At 45.1% G+C, this 25491-nt stretch overlaps 1 protein-coding gene and 1 long non-coding RNA gene across 3 annotated transcripts in view; one reads left to right on the plus strand and one right to left on the minus strand.

Moving 5' to 3' along the window:
* The window catches only part of LOC309353651, a 27328-nt gene extending 13400 nt beyond the window's left edge, over nucleotides 1–13928 (minus strand). The window contains exons 1-2 of the long non-coding RNA XR_014161975.1: nucleotides 13669–13928; nucleotides 13127–13302 (exon numbers count right to left, since the gene is read on the minus strand). This is a non-coding gene — a long non-coding RNA (uncharacterized lncRNA). The remainder of the gene's footprint in view (nucleotides 1–13126; nucleotides 13303–13668) is intronic.
* The window catches only part of TGM4 (transglutaminase 4), a 33932-nt gene extending 11230 nt beyond the window's left edge, over nucleotides 1–22702 (plus strand). For both annotated transcript variants that reach the window (XM_081882968.1, XM_081882969.1), the window contains 11 exons: nucleotides 631–760; nucleotides 3206–3324; nucleotides 6634–6741; nucleotides 7857–8031; nucleotides 9316–9454; nucleotides 9774–9877; nucleotides 11953–12204; nucleotides 13935–14237; nucleotides 16405–16574; nucleotides 19348–19484; nucleotides 21865–22702. In XM_081882968.1, the coding sequence (XP_081739094.1) occupies nucleotides 631–760; nucleotides 3206–3324; nucleotides 6634–6741; nucleotides 7857–8031; nucleotides 9316–9454; nucleotides 9774–9877; nucleotides 11953–12204; nucleotides 13935–14237; nucleotides 16405–16574; nucleotides 19348–19484; nucleotides 21865–22006 (1779 nt within the window). In that variant the 3' untranslated portion in view covers nucleotides 22007–22702. The remainder of the gene's footprint in view (nucleotides 1–630; nucleotides 761–3205; nucleotides 3325–6633; nucleotides 6742–7856; nucleotides 8032–9315; nucleotides 9455–9773; nucleotides 9878–11952; nucleotides 12205–13934; nucleotides 14238–16404; nucleotides 16575–19347; nucleotides 19485–21864) is intronic.
* Nucleotides 22703–25491: the final 2789 nt, after the last annotated feature.

A 25491-nucleotide genomic window follows, 5' to 3' on the forward strand; every position in this document is an offset into this window, starting at 1 on the left:
GGCTGAGAAGGAGGAAGGTGTTTTTACATGAGTAGAATGTGTGCTTTTATTTAAAATGCATCTCTGGGTTATTCATGGGCCATAGGAATTTGTTCACTTCCCCCCCAAAAAATATAGTCCGGCTGAGGGATGGTGGACCAGCCCACGGCTGAAAAAGGTTGCTGACCCCTGGTGTAGATGTTTGTACAAAACATCCAAGTGCATTTCCTCTGTCCCACAAAAAAAAATCCGTCCCACAAAACCACCTGTTTTGGGGTGCATTGCCAAGTAAGTGATGCAGAATTCTGCCTTCCCACTTTCCAACTTCCATTATTTGCATTTCCAGTAGAAGAGGTTCAGTAGAAGAGTTTCTTCTTTCTTTAAACCAGAATATTTTTGTAAACCGCTTTGAGGTGTTTTTGTTTTTTGTTTTACAATCAATTGGTGTGTGATTTTTATGACATAAATAAATTGGGCAGATGTGTTTAATGTTAGTTTTGCTTGTTCCGTATTTTCTGGAAGCTGATTGTTTAATAACTAAGACACTAGACCATATGGACTAGGGTGTGTTCACATTTAAATGGAATAATGGGGAGACCTAATTATCCTGTACACTTTTATAGCCCTATGATGTTCTTGTGTTTTTCTTAGTGCCGCATAGCTGTAACCAGTCCAGCAGATGCAATTATTGGAAAATACCTTCTTAATGTGATCACAGGACCTAGCGTTTATACGCCTGATAAAAAATGTGTCTACGTTTTGTTCAATCCCTGGTGCGAAGGTAATTCATGTGACCTAATGAGATTTCATTCATATTGCTATAATATAAGGTTAACTTTAAAAAATGTGTCTCTTGTTTAGCTCTTTTCCTCATAAATGCAATGAAAGCTGGTTCTGCAGTGATTCTTTGAGGTGTATGATATTTTTTAATGAGGTCATCAGGTTATGAAACTTCCTTCTGTTGCTGCTCACAGTGTAATTATTGCAACCCTGTTTAAACGTAAGCAGGGGTACATTTCAACACACTGAAAAATTGCCCATAAAACCTTGCCTGTGGGACATTTAAAACACATAATGTCTCTCATGGAATCTTGGGAGTTGTAGTTTCCCCCTCATAGAGCCACCATTCCTAGAACCATTAAGAAACTACAGTTCCCAGCATTCGTTTGCTTTGACAAGAGTTTTATTTGGCGTTCTCTTGGGATGAGTGGATAACAACCGCTCTGTTCCAATAATTTGTTTGAGAAATATTGTGCTTGTGAATGAACAGAGTCAGTAGTAGGGGGCGGGTATAAATGGCATAGTTGCTACTGGGGATGCGATCTGTTTTATTGGCTGTCTGCTTTGCAGCCAAATGTACCTCAGGTTAAACCACCACAAAAGGGTCATGCTTTCAGCATGCACAACAGTTGGCAGAAGTAGTTCTGAAAAGCAACAATATTTTCCCCTTTCTGGTGTGCATGCTCCCATTCATCCACTCTCAAACTCAGTGCTGTTTTTCTAGAAAAAGGGGTGCCAGAATTCACCATGAACGCCTCCCTTGTTATAATGGCAATGGCGCCCACCTGAGAGGGGCCGGAACTGAGTTCCAGAGAGTTCCGGCTGAGGAAAAAAAGCTCTGGTCAAACTAAGGCTCAGCCCCTACCCAGATGGGAGCTGTTTCTGGAGAAAAGCAATGTCCCTTGTGTGCACACAGGAGTGAGTTAGGCAGCCTCTCCCTGAGCCATGGATGGAGTGAATCCAGCAGGGGCAGATTCTTTTTTCCTTTTCTTTTTTGGTAAATATTTTTATTGAAAGTTTTCAACGTGAGGTGCAATAAAAGCCGAACAAATCTTTAAAAAGGGGGAAAGATACAGAAAAGCCAAAACAAGAGAAAGAAAGATAAAAAACCAAAAAATAAAGAGCCAAGGGATAAGAGAGAGAGAGAGAGAGAGAGAGAGAGAGAGAGAGGAAGGAAGGAAGGAAGGAAGGAAGGAAGGAAGGAAGGAAGGAAGGAAGGAAGGAAGGAAGGAAGTACAGTGGATGCTCAGGTTTCAAAAGTGATCCATGCGGGATGCATGTCCGCAACCTGCAGTGTCCGCAACCCACAGCAGCAGGTGTGCTCACACGCGGGTTGCGATTCGGCACATCTGTGCATGCGCAAAGCGCGATTTGGTCCTCTGTGCATGCATGACCACCAAAACCCTTAAGTAACCCGTTCCGGTACTTCCGGGTTTCGGTTGTCCGCAACCCAAAAAAACCTGAAGCATCTGTAACCCAAGGTATGACTGTAACTAACTAACTAACTAACTTTCTATCACAATATAATTTATCCATATACAGAAAAGTAGACCTTTCCCAGCTTTCACCTGGGAATTTCTGTTTCTTCCCCCAGCCTCCCATACCTGGGAGATCCCTTTTTCTCTGTCTCCCACAACGAGCCCCTCATCATTCCCCCTGTCATCTCTACATGTATGTCTTCATCAGTCCGAGAAAGAGGACTCCTAAAAGTTAAAAATAAAACCAGGTTTGTTAAGGGCAAAAAAAGAGGGGAAAGTAAAGAAAAAAGAGTCAAGAAGAGGTTTATTCACTGAGCCTCTTGGGCTTGCTAATCTGAAGGTTCAGATCCACACGACGAGGTGAGCTCCCGTTGCTCTGTCCCAGCTCCTGCCAACCTAGCAGTTCAAAAGCATGCCAGTGCAAGTAGATGAATAGGTACCGCTGCGACGGGAAAGTAAATGGCATTTCCGTGCACTCTGGTTTCCGTCACGGTGTCCCGTTGTTCCAGAAGCAGTTTAGTCATGCTGGCCACATGACCCGGAAAGCTGTCTGTGGACAAACGCCGGCTCCCTTGGCCTGAAAGTGAGATGAGAGCCGCAACCCCAGAGTCGCCTTTGCCTGGACTTAACTGTCCAGGGGTCCTTTATCTTTGTTATTCAATGCTTTTCTTCTAGAAAAACATGTTGGTACTTCATACTGTTGAGTATCCCCCCCAAAAAGCACTGAACATACTTTATAATGAGAAAAAGAAATATATATAGCGGGCCATTTTGTTAATGTGGGTGGGATCCATAGGTGGGACTGGAAAGCCAGAACACAAATTGATAGTTTTGAGCCCGTCAGTGTTCTTATCTGTCTACCCATCCGTTTCTTACTGTCTGAAAGCCGCAAGTATGTCGTTTGCCCAGTTTCTCCCCAGTTAGACTTCCTGAAATTTTTTTAAAACACACACACATATTTTCTTTAGCGGATTCTGTCTTCATGCCTGGTGATGCTGAAAGAGCCGAGTACGTGCTCAACGACACCGGCTATCTCTACGTTGGATCAACAAAAATGATACGTGGAAGACCATGGAATTTTGGGCAGGTAAAGACTCGCATGTTTCCCTTTCTGTCTGGATGGAAGCAGGTTGCAATTTCTGTGTGAGGTTCCAGCAACCACAAACAGCAGCCTTGGAATCCGGTTTAGGCTTGGGGTTGTTTGTTTTTTGAGATGGGAGGAGAGGAATTTCAGGAGCGGGGGCATGGGGAGGCGGGGAAAGGACATCTTCACTTGTTGCACTAAAATGATCAGTTGTGTTATGTACTGAAGTTCTCACGCTGGGCCAGCAGGGGGATACTGTAGATGGTTTTCACTCAGGTCCACATATGCAAATAAGGGATTGAAAGTGATGTTCAGTGATTGGATAGTTACAGAAAGTGTTGCAGTTGCGTTGTAGTGGAGGTCTATATAAGCAGGCTGGCTGGACCCTTCAGTTCTGTTCTGTTCTGGCCTATGAATAAACAAGAGCTGTTTGAAGAATCGCTGTGTCGTCTGATATGTTCATCCACAACTTAACAAGTTGCCCAATGATTCCTCACATAATATATAATATCTAAATTACAACAGTCACGAGCAGAGGATCCTGGTGCCAGTGACAAACCGCTATGTACAGCGCATGTACGGCGTTGCACGCGTGCGCCATAATAACGCTGCACATGCGCTGTACATAGCGGTTTGCTGCCGGCGCCGCTCGAGCGCCGTACGAACAGCGGTGGGATCCCTCTGTTGCCACTACAGCTGCATGTAGAGGAACCTCCGTTCGCGGCTGTAGCGGCGACGGAGGGATTCCGGCACTGTCCATACGGCGCTGGAGCGGCAGCGCTGGCAAACTGCTATGTGCAGCGCATGTCCCGCGTCGTTACGTATGCTGCATGCGTCGTACGTAGCAATGCCGCACATGCGCCCTATGTAGCGACACCCTGCCCTGGGTGTCACGACGCCCAGGTGTCACGACGCCCCTGTTTTTAGGATAGCCCCAAGTTACTTCCAGGCACTCAAAAACCTAAGTCCTCTATTAGAGAAGCCTGCAGCAACAAAACAGCATTTTGGAGTGCTCTTGCTCAGTGTTGCAGACACTGAGGAGCCATGCCTCTTTTCGGGATATTTCATTCCAACCACACCAACCCGTTTTCTGTTTTTCCTCCCAACATTTGATCAGCATCCCCTGACCCCCTGAGCAGCTTACAATTTTGTACGCAGCCCAGAGAAATTACGCCTCGGCATTGTTGATAGAACAGCAACTATTATTATTATTATTATTATTATTATTATTATTATTATTATTATTATTATTTACACTTACCTCGGGTTAAGAACTTAATTCATTCTGGAGGTCCGTTCTTAACGTGAAACTGTTCTTAACCTGAGGTACCACTTTAGCTAATGGGGCCTCCCACTGCCACTGCCGTGCGATTTCTTTTCTCATTCTGAGGTAAAGTTCTTAACCTGAGGTACTATTTCTGGGTTAGCGGAGTCTGTAACCTGAAGCATCTGTAACCTGAGGTAGCACTGTATTATTATTATTATTATTATTATTATTATTATTATTATTATGTATTATGCCCTGCCAATGGGGACAATAGAGGATGTGTTGAGGGTAAACAATAGGCTTTGGCCTCTGACACACACCAGTGTCTGCTTTTGTACCACATCTACACAATACCATGTCAGTTGGATGGGGGACCGCATGTTGAGATTACTGAATTGCAGGGGGCTGGACTAGATGACCCTTAGGGTCCCTTTGCAACTTTGCAACTCTGAAAATTTGCATTTAAAGAGATTGTATTCCTACCAGCAGAGGGCAGTAGCATATTGACATACACCCAACAATTCTCAGCAGGCGTCTCAAAAGCCTTTAGAGACAGAATGTGTGTGATGCACTGCTAGATTTTGTACATGGAAAAAAAGAAGACCCCTTTCTACATTCATAGATGTTGTGTGTCTCAAATGCTTTATGTAGGCATCTGTTGGCATCCATCTGCCTTAAGAGACAATGGTGGAGTACACCTTTGTGTAGGGCTGCCGTATGTCTGGGTTTTCCCGGGAATCTGTCTGCAAAATGGTGTCCGGGCAGATTTTCGGTCAATCTGCAAAATGCCCGGCCAATTATTATTTTTTAATGCTTAAAAAATCCAAGAAGAGCCCTCGGCCCCCAATGGCAACCTACCTTTGGGGGTGAAGTCAAACCATTGGAGAGTTATAGCACCTGGTGTGGCTATAGAGACCGATACGGGAGAGACATGTTTCGTTGCAGCTGGGGCAAATGAAAGCAATGGTTTAATAGCTACAGATGCAACATGGCATTTCTTCTCTCTGTACTCCTCCCAGCAGTCATTTCACCTGTGGTCACTGCTGTGGAGGCATGACCTGTCTGTCTCCAGACACTGCTGTTCTCTGCCAAGGCCGCCGATTAAATATTGTTCGGCAATGATTTAAGAGACAGTCCCATTTTTCCTTCTGCGTGTCAACACCGCACATTTCGCAAGCGTTGAATTCATTTGAAGTTTGCATATGACGTATTGACATCTCAGCAGCAGTTTTTTTTTATTAAATTTTTTGCAAATTTCTCTTTTACAAATTATTCAAACATTACCATATTTGCCAAATTACAGATTTTTGACTTCCACCAGCCCCTCCCACAATCCTCATATTTTATATTTATTACGCATTTCCTTTATAATATATTGCCGGTTAATAATATCCTTTCTTCTCGTTTTCTTTTACAATACCCTTTCCCATCACAAAGCCTCTTTAAAACCGACTAGCGTTGTCTGTTCATCACAGATATTTTCCAGATAAATCGTAAACTTTCTCCAGTCCTCAGTGAACTTGTGATCTTTCTGGTATCTAATTTTCCCAGTCATTTTATCTAGTTCTGCAAAGTCCATAAGTTTCATTCTCCACTCTTCCACTGTCGGTAATTCCTCTTGTTTCCACTTTTGGGCCATTAAAATTCTTGCCGCAGTCACTGCATATTGGAAAAGTTTGTAATCACTTCTATTAATTTCTCTTCCTGTAATTCCTAACAGGAAAGCTTCTGGTTTCTTTACAAATGTATATTTAAACATCTTTTTCAACTCGTTATATATCATTTCTCCAGACACTGCTGTTCTCTGCCAAGGCCACCGATTAAATATCGTTCGGCAATGATTTAAGAGACAGTCCCATTTTTCCTTCTGCGTGTCAACACCGCACATTTCGCAAGCATTGAATTCATTTGAAGTTTGCATATGACGTATTGATATATCACCAGCAGTTTTATGCTGTGTTAATTGAAGGAACGGGTGTTTGTTAGTTTGTTTTTCCTGCGGTGCGCAGCTTAAATGTCAGACTTTGCTTTCTGTCTCAAAACAGTTTGAGGAAGATGTTTTGGACTGTTGCATGTACCTTCTAGACAAAAGCCAGCTCAAACCAAAGGCGAAGAAAGATCCTGTGATCATCTCCAGGGCCATGTCAGCATTGGTAAGTCCTGAAATGTATCTTTTAACTCAATATTGGATTTTTTGGGGTTAGGAGAAGAAATCTTACCCAGTACACCTGTTCACCTGTCATGGCCATAGCATAATACAGCGATAGGGAGTGTGTGGCCTTCCAGAGCCATAGCTCAGTGGTAGAAATTTAATTAATTAATAATAATAAATGTATATGTCGCCCATCTGAGTGGTTTGCCCCAGCCACTCTGCACGGCTTGCTTCCCCCCTCTTTTTTTCTTTATTGGAAAGATTTGTTACTGGTTTTCACAAGAACAAATTTAAAATAATAAAAAGAAAAAAAAAACTCTTAACATATCCATATATGAGATTCTCTGAATCTCGTGACTTCCCCCATCCCCCTGCATGGGTCCTTAAAATAATTTTTTAAAAGCTAAATATCATGACGTTCTCCACAGTTTTCATCTCTCTAAATTATCCATGTCTTTCGTTTCTTTGCAAGTCATTTTTAAAGTCCAGCTAATGTTTTTATTTGTCTACAGTGGTCCCCTAAGTAAGTTATGAATTTTCCCAGTTCTTTTTTAAAGTCGTTATCTTCTTGATTCCTGAGTCTCCCAGTCAGTTTTGCCATTTCAGCATAGTCCAGCAGTTTGGCTTGTCATTCTTTTTTCCATCTTTGGACTAGTAGTATCCTTGCAGCTGTTGTCACATATATAAACAGTCTTTTCTGGTCTTTTGAAATGTCAGAACATCTAATTCCTAGTAGAAAAGCTTCAGGTTTTTCAACAAATGTTATTTTGAACATTTCCCCCCCAATTCATTGTATATCACTTCCACTGCGCGGCTTCCAGCAAATTAAAACACAACATCAAACGTTTAAAACTTCAGATGTCTTCTAAAAGTCAGATAGTTTATTTCCTTGGCATCTGATGGGAGGGCGTTCCACAAGGCGGGTGCCACCACCAAGAAGGCCCTCTACCTGGTTCCCTGTAACCTCACTTCTCGCAGGGAGGGAACCACCAGAAGACCCTCGGAGCTGGACCTCAGTGTCTGGGCTGAACAATGGGGGTGGAGACGCTCCTTCAGGTAAACAAAGCCATTTAGGAGTTTTGCTGTATGGTTCTGCTATCTTCGTTTGTTTTTTAGGTTAACTCCGAGGATGATCGTGGAGTGGTGTTTGCAAGCTGGTCAGGGAAATATACTGGTGGTACACCGCCTCTAGCCTGGACAGGAAGTGTCCCCATTTTGCAGCAGTATTACAGAACCAAAAAAAGTGTCTTGTATGGTCAGTGCTGGGTTTTCTCTGGAGTGCTTACCACAGGTGAGGCATGCATCTTGGAGGGAATTCAACTAACCAAATCCTCCATCTTCACGAGCAGCCTGCTTTTGATGGATAGAATAAAATAAGCTGGGAAATAAGAGTGGGGCTGTTTCCCTGAAACCAAGCTTGCAGGCTCCCCACTAATATCTTGGGGTGTTGCACTAGGTCAGGGGTCACGCACCTTTTGGACCCCAGTGGGCACATTTCAAATTTTGAGGAAGTGCTGTGGGCGCCAGTCACAAAATGGCTGCCAGGTTGTGCCACAACATGGCTGCTGTGAGGGGAACTGCATGTAGTGTACCATTACTACTGTTCCATTACCCCAAGGACTATCTCATGCTTTCTGTGAGAAGTCAGCTATGTCTCACTGGTCCTGATTGTAGAGGTCCAAGGGGATCATTCCCTTGTACCAGGAAAAATATACAAGCTAGCTGCATTGCTAACTCTCTTGCACACAGACTCACTTGCTGCACACGTGCAGGTCAGAGACACACAAGCGTCTCTGCTTCTCACTCAAATACACACACATCTCTCCCTGTCCTTCCCTTCATGGTGGTTCCTGCTGCCAACTCCACCTGCTGCCAGCTCCACAGACCTGGTGGGCAACAAACAATGAAATAAGATGGGCCACTGAAATATACTCAGAGTCGCAAAGTGATTTCATGCTCTTTATTCAGCTCATAGTGGTGAGGAGGAATGAATGAATGTCCCCTCAAAGTATCTGCTTTATATACATTATTTACACAATGGGCTGCACATGATTGGCTAATTCTGGAATTCTACTGTAAGCCAATCAGGTTGTGGATTCACTTCTATCTGGAGCATGATTGGGTGGTTCCTGCCAACCAATCATACTGCTGCATTGTTCTAAGACCAATCAGACTGCTGCATTCTGAATCCTATTGTTCTAGGACCAATCAGACTGCTGCCTTTTGGATCCTATTGTTCTAGGACCAATCAGACTGCTGCAGTTTGGATCCTATTCAATTCAGTACATAACAGCCATTAAACAAGCAGGGAAGCCACTCTTGCCAACTCCCTCCCCAGTGCCCAACAGCAGAAAGGAAGACCTTTGTGGGTCTTCAAACTGTTGTACAACTGCACAATTGAGATCACGGCACCATTTGCCCTCCTATTCCAGCCCAAACCTCCTATCTCCTTCTGGGAACTGAGCTCATTCTTGTCCCTTGGAATATTCCCCCTGATTAAATTCTCTAATGGGTGTTGAGTGTGGCTGAAGGGAGCCAACTGAATCTGGAGCCGACATCCTTCTCTGTATTTCAGTTATGCGCAGCCTGGGGATTCCAGCCAGGAGCGTGACCAATTTTGCTTCAGCTCACGACACAGAGGAAAATCTGAAAGTTGACATTTACTTGAATGAAAACGGAGGAAAAATGGAGAATCTGACAACAGACTCGATTTGGTAATCATCACTACAGATTACTACCTCTTTCTGAAATTCCCACACATAGGGAAAAAATAGTTGTAAGGAGGAAGTTGAGAGCCTAACCCTTATTTCATTTAATATGATCCTTTCCACCCCATCCTTGGTCTAGTTTCATATATTGAGATGCCTAGAAATTCATAAGCTAGCATTCTCTGCAGATTACACTGAGTTGTTAAATCGATGGCCAGTTGCTATTTATGCCTTCCTATACCGTCTAATTCTAATATCTGTTTGATCATGGAAGTATAGCTGAAGATAATTTTTGATTTTAATTCTGAAACCTGACTGAATACAGGAACTTCCACGTATGGAACGATGTCTGGATGAAAAGGCCGGACTTACCAAAGGGCTTTGATGGCTGGCAGGCGATTGATGCCACCCCTCAGGAAAAGAGCCAAGGTAAGACTTGGCTGAAATGGATGTTTTCTGTGCAGATGAAGCCTGCCAAATTTCAGGCAGACAGGTGATGTATGTGTGGCGTGCATGCGCAAGAAAGGGAACTCTTTAAAGTTTGGAAGTAAAGAGATTTGTTCAGTGTTTTTATTTGAAAATACCACGTATGAATATTTCCTGGTGGAAACAGCGGCGTAGCGTGGGTTGTCAGCACCCGGGGCAAGGCAAGTAATTTGCGCCCCCTAACCTGCCGCCGCTGCCAGCTTCTTCTTGCTGCTGCCTGGGCTGGAGTATTTACGGTAAGGTAGCCACGGCGGCGGCGGCGGGTCCGTGTCAGGTGATCTGAGGCGAGCTGCCGCTGGCGCTGCCGCCCAAACAACGCTGCTTGCCCAGAGGAGGGCAGAGAGGCGAGGAAAATGCAACATGGCCCAGCAGCTGCGGCGGCGGGGCTGTGAGGAGGGGCTGCCTGGCGCGCCCTCCGCCGCCCGCGATGAGAGCCGCTGCCTGCCGGACGCCGTGAGACATGGGGCTCTGCTACAGCCTGCGTCTGAGGCTCTTCGGCGACTCCAGAGGCGGCGAGCGCGCCCCCCCAGATGTTGCGCCCGGTGCGGCCAGCCCCCCCTGCACCCCCCACGCTACGCCACTGGGTGGAAAATTAAAGCTGTCAGTCCCAAAACTAAACCCCCCTTCTTTCTCATCTTCTCTTCTGGTGTTTTCATTATATGGAGAGCTGGGGCATACATAACAATTTTAAAGAAACAGTCTTGAGTTCTCTGGACTGCTGCAGTTTCAAGGCGGCCCTGAAGTTTAGCTAGCAGATTTAGTGAGTTGCAGACGCCTTGAAGCGCATTTGATTCATCTTGGAATAATAATAATAATAATAATTTTATTTATACCCCGCCCTCCCCAGCCAAGGCCGGGCTCAGGGAGGCTAATATCAAATATAAATTACAATAAAACGTAGTAGAAAACAACAACAAACAAACAGTTAATTAAAATATGGCTTAAAATACAGCTTAAAATGCAGCCTCATTTTAGTAGTAGCCCATAAATCAAGACCATAAAGGGAGGAAACATCAGATATTCACCTGAGCCAGCTATCCATGCTGGTCCTACATGGGCCAGCAAAAAAACCAAGGGAAACTTTATATACCAAATCCCATATAAGGGGTCACAGTGAGTCTAAGCCAAAGGCCAGGCAGAACAGCTCTGTCTTGCAGGCCCTGCAGAAAGATGTCAAATCCCACAGGGCCCTGGTCTCTTGTGACAGAGCGTTCCACCAAGTCGGGGCCAGTGCTGAAAAGGCCCTGGCTCTAATTGAAACCAATCTAACCTCCTTGAGGCTCAGGACCTCCAAAGTGTTGTTATTTATGGACTTTAAGGTCCTCCACGGGGCATACCAGGAGAGGCAGTCCCTTAGGTACGAGGGTCCTAGGCCACATAGGGCTTTAAAGGTCAAAACCAGCACCTTAAACCTGACCCTGTAGTCCACCAGGAGCCAGTGCAGTTGGTAAAGCACTGGATGAATGTGATCCCATGGCAAGGACCCCGTTTCTGGGTCAGCTTCAAGGGCAGCCCCACATAGAGCAAGTTACAATAATCAAGTCTAGAGGTGACCATCACATGGAGGATCACTCAATTTCTCCAAAGTCACCCAATTTGTCTCAGAATTTGGGATTTGCCAGAATTAAATTCACAACCCAATACACCATATGATTCCATGCAAGAAGTTTTGTTTGGTCACGTGAATGATTAAAATGTGGTACAGTGGGGTGTGTGTGTGTGTGTGTGTCCCCAACAACATATTCTAATATCCACCTTTTCGACCCAGCTCGGTATAATCTTAGAACAGACAACTTCTATGGACTTTCTGACATGATCAAAGTATTTTCATAGACATGCAAAACTGCAGGCGACAAAGACCTGCAAATGAAAGTGAAGGTTAATTGAAAACATAGCATACCAGGAGCTGCAATTTTAGATTAGTTATTGCTATTATTTAGCTGCCATTGAATTCTGGGTGAACATACAAATAGTAAAACAGCTGATGTAGGTTGTGTATGTGTGTGTTTTTTTTACAGGGATTTACCAGTGTGGCCCTACTCCAGTAAATGCAATCAGAAAGGGAGAAGTCTATCTTCCCTATGACTCCAAGTTTGTGTTTGCTGAAGTGAATGCAGACAGAGTCTTTTGGCTCGTAAAGAATGTGGATGGCAAGGAAACGTACACCAAACTGCGTGAAGAAACCAAAGTAATAGGGAAGAGTATCAGCACCAAAGCTGTTGGGAAGGACACTCGTGAAGACATCACAGGCCAATACAAATTTCCTGAAGGTGACCAAAACACAAAGTATTTTCTGTCAGGGGAGGAAATGATTATTTTCCACACAGACTAGTAATTTCAGATGGAGGCTTCTTGGGTAATAATAATAATAATAATAATAATAATAATAATAATTTATTTATACCCCGCCAATCCGGCTGGGTTTCCCCAGCCACTGTGGGCAGCTTCCAACAAAATATAAAAAACATGATCAAACATCAATAACTTCCCAATACAGGGCTGCCTTCAGATGTCTTCTAAAAGTCAGATAGTTGTTTATTTCCTTGACATCTGATGGGAGGGCGTTCCACAGGGAGGGCGCCACTACCGAGAAGGCCCTCTGCCTGGTTCCCTGTAACCTCACTTCTCGCAATGAGGGAACTGCCAGAAGGCCCTCGGAGCTGGACCTCAGTGTCCAGGCTGAACAATGGGGGTGGAGATGCTCCTTCAGGTATACTGGACCGAGGCCGTTTAGGGCTTTAAAGGTCAGCACCAACACTTTTAATTGTGCTCGGAAACATACTGGGAGCCAATGTAGGTCTTTCAGGAACGGAGTAATGTGGTCTCGGCGGCCGCTCCCAGTCACCAGTCTAGCTGCCGCATTCTGGATTAGTTGTAGTTTCCGGGTAACTTTCAAAGGTAGCCCCATGTAGAGCGCATTGCAGTGGTCCAAGCGGGAGATAACCAGAGCATGGACCACTCTGGTGAGACAGTCTGCAGGCAGGTAGGGTCTCAGCCGGCGTACCAGATGGAGCTGGTAGACAGCTGACTGGACACAGAATTAACCTGTACCTCCATGGACAGCTGTGAGTCCAGAATGACTCCCAGGCTGCACACCTAGTCCTTCAGGGGCACAGTTACCCCATTCAGGACTAGTGAGTCCTCCACACCTGCCAGCCCCCGTCCTCCAAAAACAGTACTTCTGTCTTCAACCTCAGTCTCAGAAATAGGTGGCATTTATTGCCTTAAACGAGTAGAAGAAACAAAACAGAACCTTCAGGTTTGCAAAGTGTACACCTAAAATGTAATGGATTCATGAGGCAAACATGTTTGGAAACCCGTATATCTTTCAGCCATGCTTGTCAGGTAACTAATTTGGGTTTGCCATCCTCTACACTTCACATGAGCAGGGCAGTGGCGCTGTGGGTTAAACCACAGAGCCTAGGACTTGCCGATCAGAAGGTCGGCGGTTCGAATCCCCGCAACGGGGTAAGCTCCCGTTGCTCAGTCCCTGCTCCTGCCAACCTAGCAATTCAAAAGCACGTCAAAGTGCAAGTAGATAAATAGGTACTGCTCCGGCGGGAAGGTAAACGGTGTTTCCGTGCGCTGCTCTGGTTCGCCTGAACCATAGTTATGCTGGCCACATGACCCAGAAGCTGTACGCCGGCTCCCTCGGCCAATAAAGCGAGATGAGCACCGCAACCCCAGAGTCGGCCATGACTGGACCGAATGGTCAGGGGTCCCTTTACCTTTACCTTTACACTTCACAGGAACCTGGCTAACAGGTAGTGTTTGAAGTGCCCTTAGTCAGAAATTATACACACTCATAAAATATTTTGGCTAGAGATTCAGACGCCATGTCTTCATCCTGAGAGAATGAGCATGGCCTGCCATGCTCTTTATATGTGACCAAAACAAAAACAAAGGGTATTTTTCCTCTGGCCATGCCATGCAGCTGACAACGGAAAATGTTTCCAGTGACGCCAGGGTCAATTGTTTCCCCGCTTTCCTGTTTTTGCAGAGAGTCCAGAGGAAAGGAAAGCTGTGGAGACAGCTTGCTCCTATCTGCAGTCTAACAATCTGGGAATCTGTGAAGTGACACCTCCCCCCGAACCCCTCAAGGCTAACTTGAAACTTGGAATGGAAGGAGAAAAAGAATTGTGGCCAGGGCAGCCGATTGAGTTGAATCTTATTATAACCAACGAGTCTGCAGGTGCCTGGACAGTGAACGTAGCAGCATCGTGCCAGTTAGAATCTTATACTGGGAAAGTGGAGGCCAGCCTTGCCACCATCAAACAGACTGTCCAAACAAAAGACAAGGCAGGTGTGTATACCTGAAAACGGCTGTTCTAAACCACATTATTTTTGATGCCATGATCGCTGCCCACTTCCCTACAGGAGGAGAGCCTCTCCCTGCTGGAAACAGCTGTTTTGAGCAATGTACAGAGCTCCTTTTGCAGAGTTAGAACATTGAGAACTGCCTTATGCCAAGTCAGACCATTGGTATATCTATCTCAAAAGGGACGCAGATGGCGCTGTGGTCTAAACCACTGAGCCTCTTGGGCTTGCCGATCAAAAGGTCGGCGGTTTGAATCCCCACGACTGAGTGAGCTCCCGTTGCTCTGTCTCAGCTCCTGCCAACCTAGCAGTTCAAAAGCACACTAGTGCAAATAGATAAATAGGTACCACTGTGGTGGTAAAGTAAACGGCGTTTCCGTGTGCTCTGGTTTCCATCACGGTGATCCATTGTGCCAGAAGCCATTTAGTCACGCTGGCCACATGACCCGGAAAGCTGTCTGTGAACAAACGCCGGCTCCCTCGGCCTGAAAGTGAGATGAGCACCACAACCCCAGAGTCACCTTTGGCTAGACTTAACTGTCCAGGGGTCCTTTACCTTTTACATTTAGCTCAGTAATTTCTACACCAGAGGCCAGGAAACATTTTCAGCAGGGAGCCGGTCCACTGTCCCTCAGACCTTGTGGGGGGCCGGACTATATTTTTCAGGGGGAAATGAACAAATTCCTATGCCCCACAAATAACCCAGAGATGCATTCTAAATAAAAGGACACATTCTACTCATGTAAAAACACGCTGATTCCCAGACAGTTGGCGGGCCGGATTTAGAAGGCAATCGGGCCAGATCCAGGCCCTGGGCCTTAATTTGCCTACCCATGGTCTACACTGACTTGCAGTGGTCCTGCAGGGTTTTTGGCAGGGTTCTGTAGATGCCAGAGAATGAGCCTGGGACCTTCTGCCGGCAAGGCTCTACCACTGTAGCTAAATCCCTTCTCTCTCCAGGTCTTTCACTCTCTCACTGGTTTATTTGTAGTGTTTTCCATTTGGAAGCGGGAGGCACTGAAGAATAAGGTTGCCACCTTTGGGCAAAATAAGGGATAGGTTGGGGTGAGGGTGGGGATTGGGAAGCTAAAAATTACCGTATTTTTCGCTCTATAGGACGCACTTTTTCCCCTCCAAAAATGAAGGGGAAATGTGTGTGGAGCGAATGCAGGCTCCTTGGCTTCAGCGATAGCAACGCGAAGCCTCCAAAGCGCAGAGGGAGCGCTCCCTCCGCGCTGCGGGGACTATTCGTTGCTTTCGCTGAAGCCTGGAGAGCGAGAGGGGTTGGTGCGCACTCACCCCTCTCGCTCTCCAGGCTTCAGCGAAAGCAACACGTAGCCTCCGGAGCACAGCGGAAACTTGCGCTGTGCTCCAAAGGCTTCGGGTTCCTTTTGCTGAAGCCAGGAGAGTCTTGCTCTCCCAGCTTTAGCAGAGAGGGAGAGCTGCGCAGCGCCCCTTCAGCGAAGCGGGAGGAGAAACGGAAGGAGCTCCGTTTCTCCTGCCGCTTCGCTGAAGGGGCGCTGAGCAGAGAGGGGGAGATTTATTTTTTCCTTGTTCTCCCCCTCTAAAACAAGTTGCATCCTATGGTCGGGTGCGTCCTATAGAGCGAAAAATACGGTACTTTACCTGGTAAAGAAATGACTTCAAAGCGACCCATTACAATCATCAAATGGAAGCTCTCAGTACCTGCAAACAATCCAGCAACAATACTGAAAGGCAATTCTCCCCACCTGCTGAATTTCTGCCTGCCAGGAGGAGGATAAATGTAGAAACCCAGTCAAAACAAAAAGGAAGGAAGGTGGGGACAGATAGAAACAATTAGCTTTGAAGGGGCTGAGGCTGCTGCTCCAGGAAACATTTCTTCTTAGAGCCATTGGTAAGAGTTTGGCCCAATTCAAAAGAGCCTGCTGGCAAGCTCTATTGGCTAGCCTGGAGCATCAATCAGCCAGATTTGGAGGGTGGGCTCAACACAAAGGAGGAAACTCTAATGCTGATTTTATTTTGTCATGACTCTGAAAATGGGTTTGACCCTTGTGGTCTCTTCCATCTCTAAAAATTCTATAACTGTGACTCGGTAACACCATCCCATATGCAAGGCTTCCTTCTTCTGCATTGTTTCTCTTCCTAATTGTCTCTTCTTTCTGTTGGTGCAGTTAATTGCATCCCTCTGAAAATAGCAGCTGATGCTTACCTGAAAGCAATGATGTCAATAGAAGATGAACTTCTGGTCAATGTCAACATTATTGCTGAGGTTCAAGAAACGAACGAGAAGCTGACGGAAGAGCTGTCTTTAACCTTCAAGTACCCACCTCTGAAAGTGGAGGTAAGAAGTTAAATAATATTAGCTCGGTGCAGGGTGGTCAGTTTATGTCAAACCTGAGAGCAGATGAGCTGGAAAGAGAAATAAATAAAATAAATAGGGGCTCCACTGAATTATATATATTAGTTAGCAGGGCAAACACTGCTGCCTTAGGGCTCCACTTACCTCATCTGTTGAGATGGGGCAGGAATTGGGCTCGGAGGAAGTGTGTTGTAGCCCCAAGACCCATAATAAATTCCAAGTTTTACTTCTGGAGTGATGGTGGCTCAGTGCACCCGGTCAGTCTAGGTCCCAGAACTGGCTACTAGGAACTGACTTCTGCTAGGTTATAGTTCTTCCCAAACCAGTGGAACTCCCTTCCATAGCAGACCTTGCATCTACACATTGTCAGAACAAGGAAATCACACACTTACAACACTTACCTGGCCATCTAGGAGGGTGACTGGAGGGGAAAGAGAGGGAAGTGTTATAAGAAAAACTGCTCCCTTTCCCTTATGGGGTATTCCGGAGCCCATATAGAGTCCTTAAATGACTTCCCTATTGGTAGGAGAAAACAGAGGCCAACCAGAGTATATTGAGAAGCAAAGCGGCTAGTAATCTTGATCTTTATTAAACTGTCGCAACAGGGTCCCCACTCACCACACGCAGGAGGGAGGAGAACCCCAAACAATGGTGTGCAAGCCCTTATATAGACTTTTGAAATTGCCCACCCTGTAGGTCAAGACCACCCCCAAAAAAAACACCATACATACATCACAGAAGGAGGTGGTTTACAGCAGAAATCCTGCCTGCCAGGATACCTGATAATGGTCACTGATTGTATTACCTGGCCAGTCTGGCCAAGATTTTGTGATGGTTAATACTTTAGTTCCTGAATCCAGGTCACAGGCTCACCCTATTCATACACAAATGCGCTCTTAAGATAGGATTTGCAAGCAAAAAAACAAATGGGAAGGCTTTCCCCATTTGCCTCTCTTACTGCAGAGGAATATTTGAGGTCATTGGGAGAGTCAAAATGGCTTCAGGATTGTTCTCCCATACTATTTCAGACACACATATTTAAATATAATAATAATTATTATTATAATTAATTAATTAATAATATTTTATTTATATCCCGCCCTCCCCAGCCAAAGCCGGGCTCAGAGTGGCTAACAACAGTAAAATGATACAACAATCTAAAATCAGTTCATTATAAAATCAGTTCAAATCAGATTAATGGCAACCATTGGGCTCTGTGAGGATTGCCAAAGGAGGGGGTCAGGTTGTGCCCTGGCCAAAGGCCTGATGGAACAATGTACATATGTGTGCATTTATGAATATTTATTATAGATTTCAGACCTTAAAATTATTGTAACACAAGCAAGGGGGTGGTTTGAACTCCCCCCAATGACCTACCCTAACCCAGCTCCCTTTTCCCGCAGTGTTGTGGCTTCAGCAGCTGTTTGTGAATGGTAAACATCCACAATCATAACCTTCCTATTGTTTTATATGAACATGGATTGCATGCACTTGACATTTCCTTTTGTCATCTCGATATAATTTTAAATTTTTATTGGAAATTTTATTTACAACATAACATAAACCCCCCACCCCACCCCCAATACAGAAATCCACCCTCATTATATGCGAACATAACATACAATAAGCATAACATACAACAATACAAACAACCAAATAAAAGACTTCCTTTATCCTGTACCTGGCATCCTTATTTACTTGTTATAAGCTGTTTCCTTTATGAATAATTAAGATTTTTCTAATCATAACTTAAATATCCACAAAGTCTCCTGCAGACATTAATCAAAACAAGTCCAGGTATGTATTTTAGGGCACGGTTTTGTGAAGTATTCTCTGCATTTTCCCCATGCTTTTTGAAATTTTTGTTTAGTGTGATCTCTAATTACCTCTGTTAATCTAGCTAGTTCAGTATACTGTTTGTCTTCCCATTCCTTTTTTGTTGGCACAATTTCTTTTTTCCAGTTTTTAGCAATTAGGATCCTTGCCGCTCCTGTGGCATAGGTAAATATTTTCTGATCTTCTCTTGCTATTCCTGTGTCCGTTATCCCTAGTAGAAAAGCTTCTGTATTTCTCATAAAGTTATACTTAAACATTTTTTTAAGCTTGTCATATACAATGGTACCTTGGGTTAAGTACTTAATTCGTTCCGGAGGTCCGTTCTTAACCTGAAACTGTTCTTAACCTGAAGCAACACTTTAGCTAATGGGGCCTCCTGATGCCGCTGTGCCGCTGGAGCACGATTTCTGTTCTCATCCTGAAGCATAGTTCTTAACCTGAGGTACTATTTCTGTGTTAGCAGAGTCTGTAACCTGAAGCGTATGTAACCTGAAGCGTATGTAACCCGGAAGCTTTTGCTTTTCTCACAGGTCCACCAAACATGTATAAGTGTCCCCTCTGTTTTACCACACCTCCAGCACAGATTTGTTTTTGTCTTATACATTTTAGCTACAGTGGTACCTCGCAAGACAAATGCCTTGCAAGACGAAAAACGCGCAAGACGAAAGAGTTTTCCGTTTTTTGAGTCGTTCCGCAAGATGAATTTCCCTATGGGCTTGCTTCGCAAGACGAAACGTCTTGCGAGTTCTTGCGAGTTTGTTTCCTTTTTCTTAAAGCCGCTAATAACCGCTAAGCCACTAATAGCCGTGCTTCGCAAGACGAAGAGAGACTCGAGGAACGGATTAATTTCGTCTTGCGAGGCACCACTGTATTTTGTCATCTCGAATCCGTTCTTCAGCGGTCCTTCTTTCTTTTGCAGATGGCAGACACTGCAAAGATCAACCAGGATTTTACCTGTGCGTTTATTTTCAAGAACACACTGTGCATTCCCTTGGAAAACTGCAAACTGCACGTGGAAGGCCTTGGCATCTTTACGATGGAAACGTTTGACCAGGGGTAAGGTGCATGCAGCTAAAAGGGGACTACATGCTGTGCACTGTTTTGCTGGCACTGTCTCTCTGACCTCCTCCCCTGGACCTTAAAGGAGAAGTTCAGTCTAGAACTTCAAATTGTAAGAGTTCTCTCCCCCCCCCTTCTATTGCAGTAATCACTCACAGGATTACTCAAATTCATGGAGGACAAGGCTATCAAGATGATGATGCCTATGTTCTGTCTCCATCAGAGGCAGTATGCCTCTCGGTACCAATTTCTGGGAATTGCAGAAGGGGAGGATGCTGTCGTCCTCAGGTCCTGCTTGCATCTTCCCACAGGCATCTGGATGATCCCTGTGAGAACAGGAGGTTGGACATTAAGAGCCAAAGAACCGCCATGTTGGATTTGTCTAGCATCACCTCTCCAAGACTAGCCAGACTGTTGGTTATTTATTTGAGCTGCATACAGCCATTAAAAAGGGATGCAGGTGGCACTGTGGTCTAAACCAGGGATGTCCAACTCCCAATAGACTGCAATCTACTCACAGTATTAAAAAAACTGGCAGTGATCTACCAGAGTTGTTGAGGTGGTTGAGCTTTTTTTGGAAAGGCAAAGCTGTTGATCTTGTTTTGGAAAGGCAAAGTTGTTGAGCTGCTTTTAAGAAGCCATAACTGCTGAGCTTTATTGGGAAAGCCAAATTGTTGAGCATTTTTTGGGGGGGAGGACACGGAGGGGCCAGAGATCTACCAGGAAACCCCGCAATCTACCAGTAGATCACGATCTACCTGTTGGACATGCCTGGTCTAAACCACTGAGCCTCTTGGGCTTGCCGATCAGGTCGGCAGTTCAAATCCACAGAACAGGGTGAGCTCCCATTGCTCTGTCCCAGCTCCTGCCAACCTAGCAGTTAGAAAGCATATAAACAGGTACTGCTGTGGTGCGAAGGTAAATGGCGTTTCCTTGTGCTCTGGTTTACGTCACGGTGTTCCGTTGCACCAGAAGCGGTTTAGTCATGCTGGCCACATGACCCGGAAAGCTACCTGCGGACAAACGCCGGCTCCCTTGGCCTGAAGTGAGATGAGTGCCGCAACCCCATAGTCACCTTTGACTGGACTTGACCATCCAGGGGTCCTTTACCTTTTATGAACCGGATGGACCATTAAGAACTTAAGAAGTGCCATGTTGGACTTGTCTAGCATCATTTCTCCAAGACTAGTCCGACTGTTGGTTGTTTATTGAGTTGTGTACAGCCCTTCAGTATGAATATGTCTGAGGCAGTTGGCAAAGTAACAATAACATAATTCTAAAAATCTATAAAACACCACAAACAGATAAAATGGCAAGTAAGGTAAAGGGACCCCTGACCATTAGGTCCAGTCGTGGCTGACTCTGGGGTTGCGGCGCTCATCTCGCTTTATTGGCCGAGGGAGCTGGCGTACAGGTTCCAGGTCACGTGGCCAGCATGACTAAGCCACTTCAGAGCAGCGCACGGAAATGCCATTTACCTTCCCACGGGAGCGGTACCTATTTATCTATTTGCACTTTGACGTGCTTTCAAACTGCTAGGTTGGCAGGAGCAGGGACCAAGCAACGGGAGCTCACCCCATCGCAGGGATTTGAACCGCCGACCTTCTGATCGGCAAGTCCTAGGCTCTGTGGTTTAAGCCACAGCGCCACCCGCGTCCCAAAATGGCAAGTAAAAAGCAGCAAAGGTTTATTTAAAAGAAGCTTGGAAAAATAAAAAGGCCTTTGCCTAGCACGCACACTCACACACACACACACACAGGCGTATTAGTCTCCCGAAGGAGTTTCCCAGATGCAGCTCCTCACCCAAGAAGGTGGTCTTCCCCAATCAAAGCTGCCCCATCTCTAAAAGTGAGGGCACCCAGAGAGGGGCCTCCAAAGGAGACTGCAGGAAGGGTGATACAGGAGTTGGCATTCTTTAAGGTGCCCATTCCCAAGCCCTGTATAACTTTAAAGTAAATGATGGACCTGATGCAGAGAGACATCTCTGCAACATCTCTCATTCGTCGACTCCTGGACTGGAAGATACCCAGTTTGACAGATCCATATATCTACAATTATCTCACACAATTCACGCGCACCGTGTTGTGGTTGCCACGTAGCTGGTAAACATGACATGGAGCCCTCAATCAGTTTTCCCCACCTCATTACCACTCAAGCCCAGTGTTGCCTTGTAAAGTACGGCAATTCATGAAGCCACTTCCAGGCGTTTTCCTCTTCATTCCTCTCCTGATTCGAGGAGAGCACCAAAAGGGCAATCCTACTTGTATAGGAGCTCCTTCACATGGGCTTTTGATTGTGGATACACTCCCCTAAGGAATCTAGCACACAAAGAGCTATGATATGTGACTTTGTCATTTTATTTTTTTATCCTTTGTAGGGACATAGCGCCGGGTGGAATCTTTAAATCAAAAATTGTGTGCGCACCAAGGAGAGCCGGGCTGAAGAAGATTGTGGCCAAACTGAACTCCACCCAGCTGAAAGGAATAACTGCGGAAAAGATTATTTCGATCACAGAGTAGCTGTCATTCCAAAACGGTGTCAGTGGAGGTGTGTGCAATGAAAGAGCCTTCTTGACGCTGCCTGAAGTCTTGATTATGTGCCCAAAGATAGGAGAGTGAGAGACACATAAATGCGATATTAAGGGAGTTTAAAGTGGCTTAAGCTGTTTTGATTCTAGCTAATGGGAATTTAATAGAGATTATTCAAATCTGTTCTTGCATGTGTGGCGATTTAGCAGCTTATGGTAACTAAAAGCATGATCTGTGAACTCTGGAGTGGGTTAGAGCTGCCTCTGTTTTCCTTTCGCATGCACTTCTGAGCTTTGTGTAACGTCAGCAATCCTTGTTGACTTCTTACTCCTTTTGGCGTATGTGGCTAATTCTACCATTTTCTTACTGCACATGATTTGAAGGCCCAATTGCAGTACATTACGAACGTGAAAGCAAACTAGTGCGGCTATAAACTGAGCCGCAAAATACAGGGGGGGAAGAAAGATCATCACAACCACCAGCAACTAAAGACAAAACAGCAGGTGTGAGATGAAAATATTGATTCTTTAATAAGTACTGTTACACAGTCGAAGTCGGAAAACGAGGTACAAAGAGCAAAAAGTAGAACACGTGAGACGTGAGATTTGTAAATGTACACACTCTTTAGTTGCATAGAATAGGCTAGTGCACAGTCTGCTTGTGAAAATAAAAGGATATTTTCTTGCATGCTGGCTCCCAGCCCATCATTTATTTAAAGCCTTTGAAACGAAGGCACCTTTAGCTTCCAGAACAGATGCATTTCTTATTTAAGACGTACTTCTGGTTTCAAGCAAACACTGGGGGTCATTGGTTGCACAATATTGCAGCACACGATGAGTTTTAATGCACAAGAGCACTTTCAATGCAGCCGAGGTGCCACTTGTGCAAATATTTAAGAGACTTCGCTTAAGGCAGGATATTCTGCTGGCTTCAACTGAGCTATTCACAGTAGGTGGAAGTACACCTAGAAATGTAAACACTGGATCTCAGATCAAGAAGCTTATTTGGTGTGAAGTACCTTCTTGGGCTCAAGCCTAAAAGTCTCTCCGATAAATGAACAGAACAGTGTCCAAATTCATTTGGGTTCGGAAAGGAGGGAAGGCAAGATAAGAAGCTTTGGTCAATTAACCTTGGTATTTTGTAAAACAGTAACGCTTTATAAAGTGGCCTGGGGACCTGAGTAAGGCACTTTTATTCAGTGTAAGGGAGAGAGCTCCTGCCAAAATATTGAATCCCAAATTGCATTTATTCCTCGGTTTTTCCTGTTTTTAATTTTTTAAAAAGGATGGAAGGGGAAGAATGGAAATCCATCGCTAGAGGGTATATGACCGTAGTAGCCAACTCCTATGGGCCGAGGTCCCTTCAACCCCCACCCCCAATAAAATATTTGAGGGGGCTGAGCCCCTCCACAGTTGCTGGGCCTTGCCATTCAAATGGTGTACATGCCATGAGTCTTGTGATGGGTTGCGCAGGGTGGGGCTTACCTGGGCCCCCCAATACGGTCATACCTTGGAAGTCGAACAGAACCTGTTCCACAAGCCCGTTCAACTTCCAAAACCAAAGCACAGCTTCTGATTGGCTGCAGGAACCTCCTGCAGCCAATAGGAAGCCCCGTCGGAAGTTCGGCTTCTAAAAACACTTCGCAAACTGGAACAATCACTTCCGGGTTTGTGGCGTTCAGGAGCCAAAACATCCGAGTACCAAGGCATTTGAAAACCAAGGTTACGACTGTATTTTATCCAAGTTGGCACCCCTGTGCCAACAGGACAGGTAGGCATAGCAGCATGAGCAGGTGCTCAAAAACTAATAAATGTCACAAGACCTCAATGGCTTGGATTTTAACTTCTACTCAGAGAACACAACCCAGCTCCCTTCACAGAAAAGGGCTCTCCTGCTTTCTCCTTCAATCCTCTGGCAACCACGGGAAGCAGAAATTGTGCGTAATTTGTGTGAGTGGAATTGTTTTCGGCTCACGGAGCCCCCACTTTGGAGCCCAAGCCATTGGGAGCCTGTCTCTTGCTTCATTTACCTTACGCAGGCAGCGTCAAAGCAGAAATCTGCCAATTGTTAGGCAGTTCTCACTCTAGGCCCTTAGCCCTGCAATAGTAGCTATTACGATTTAACACTAGTAGTTTGGAATGCAAAAAAAAGAGTCGAAAACCACCCCAATCCTGCCAGCAGAGGCACGAGAAAGGTCCCTTTCGAAAAGGCATTTTTTCCCACACGAATGGCGAGCTAAAGAATTTGGGTAATTAGCATTTCCTGAACTATTCATGGGCAGAAATTCATATTAAAGGCCACACATTATTTTCCTATTTATTCCCCACGCTCAGGACTATTTATTAGGGCAATAAAATTAGAATTTTTGTTAGGCATTTTGCTAATAGGTGCTCTACGGATAGCAGTGGAGAGGCTCCTCATAGAAAAATATGGATTACTGAGCGGATTGCGATGGGTCCCTTTAAGGCAACCGGTAAATATGAGCTAGGATCACTGTTGAGTAGCAAGTTGCTATTTTCCCATATATATTTGACACTTTAGCCGTCAAACATGGGCGGGTACGAATACATAGCCTGTCTCAAAGAATTCCTTGTCTTATTCCAATTCAAGAGACTTTTTTTTTAATGCAACTCCCAGACACAAAGCCAGAAGGTGAGTTGAAAATTTTGCCATGTAGCAGAAGAGGTTGCCAAGAATCATCATTGCAGATCTATCCATTCTATTTGGCCGTTGCTTTTATGCTTATTAAATCCCGCCAGAAAAGAATTCCACACACTTAATAGGCACGTAACAATCTTGACCGTCTGTGTTTCTTTTCTTCATTGAGTCCTCAGGTTTGAATTAGGGACTCGCATATTATGTATTGTGAAATTCCAAACATTTTGACAGCTGCCATTTTGATATACTTATCAATTTCCATTTATAAAACTACAATGCCTCTCCTCCTCCAATTATATAGCTCCATTATCCCTTCTAAAATGATATACTGCTTTAGAATCAAGCAGGTATTTAACTGAAGGCTGGCAAGTTGTAACTTGGACAGTGTACGGAGGGAGTGAAGGAATAACTGCTATATTTTCCTTCCCCTTTGTCTGCCTAACTCTCTCAACTGCGACGGAGAAAGAGCCATAGCTCAGTGGCAGAACACGTGCCTTGCATCCAGAACATCGCATTTTCAATCCCCAGCCTGGCTGGTTTTAAAAGGACCAGGTGATAAGCAAGACCTCTGCCGGAAATCTTGGGAGAGTCCCGGCCAGTCAGATTTGACAATATGGGCTAAATGGACCAGTGGTTTGACAGCATCACAGACCCCTGCTCATGTCCTGTAAGGGGTGGGGGGAAGAGTACTGGCAAAAAGGACCAGGGAGGAATGAGCATGAGTTTAAAAAGGTACGCACGCATACGCTCCCAGTTATGAGATAGCCCTAGCTTAACTTCATTCCCCCTAGTCCCAAAATGGTGGGAATCTCTGAGAG

This window comes from Podarcis melisellensis (genome assembly GCF_964234715.1).
Source record: "Podarcis melisellensis genome assembly, chromosome: 12".
In the NCBI taxonomy this organism is placed as follows: domain Eukaryota; kingdom Metazoa; phylum Chordata; class Lepidosauria; order Squamata; family Lacertidae; genus Podarcis; species Podarcis melisellensis.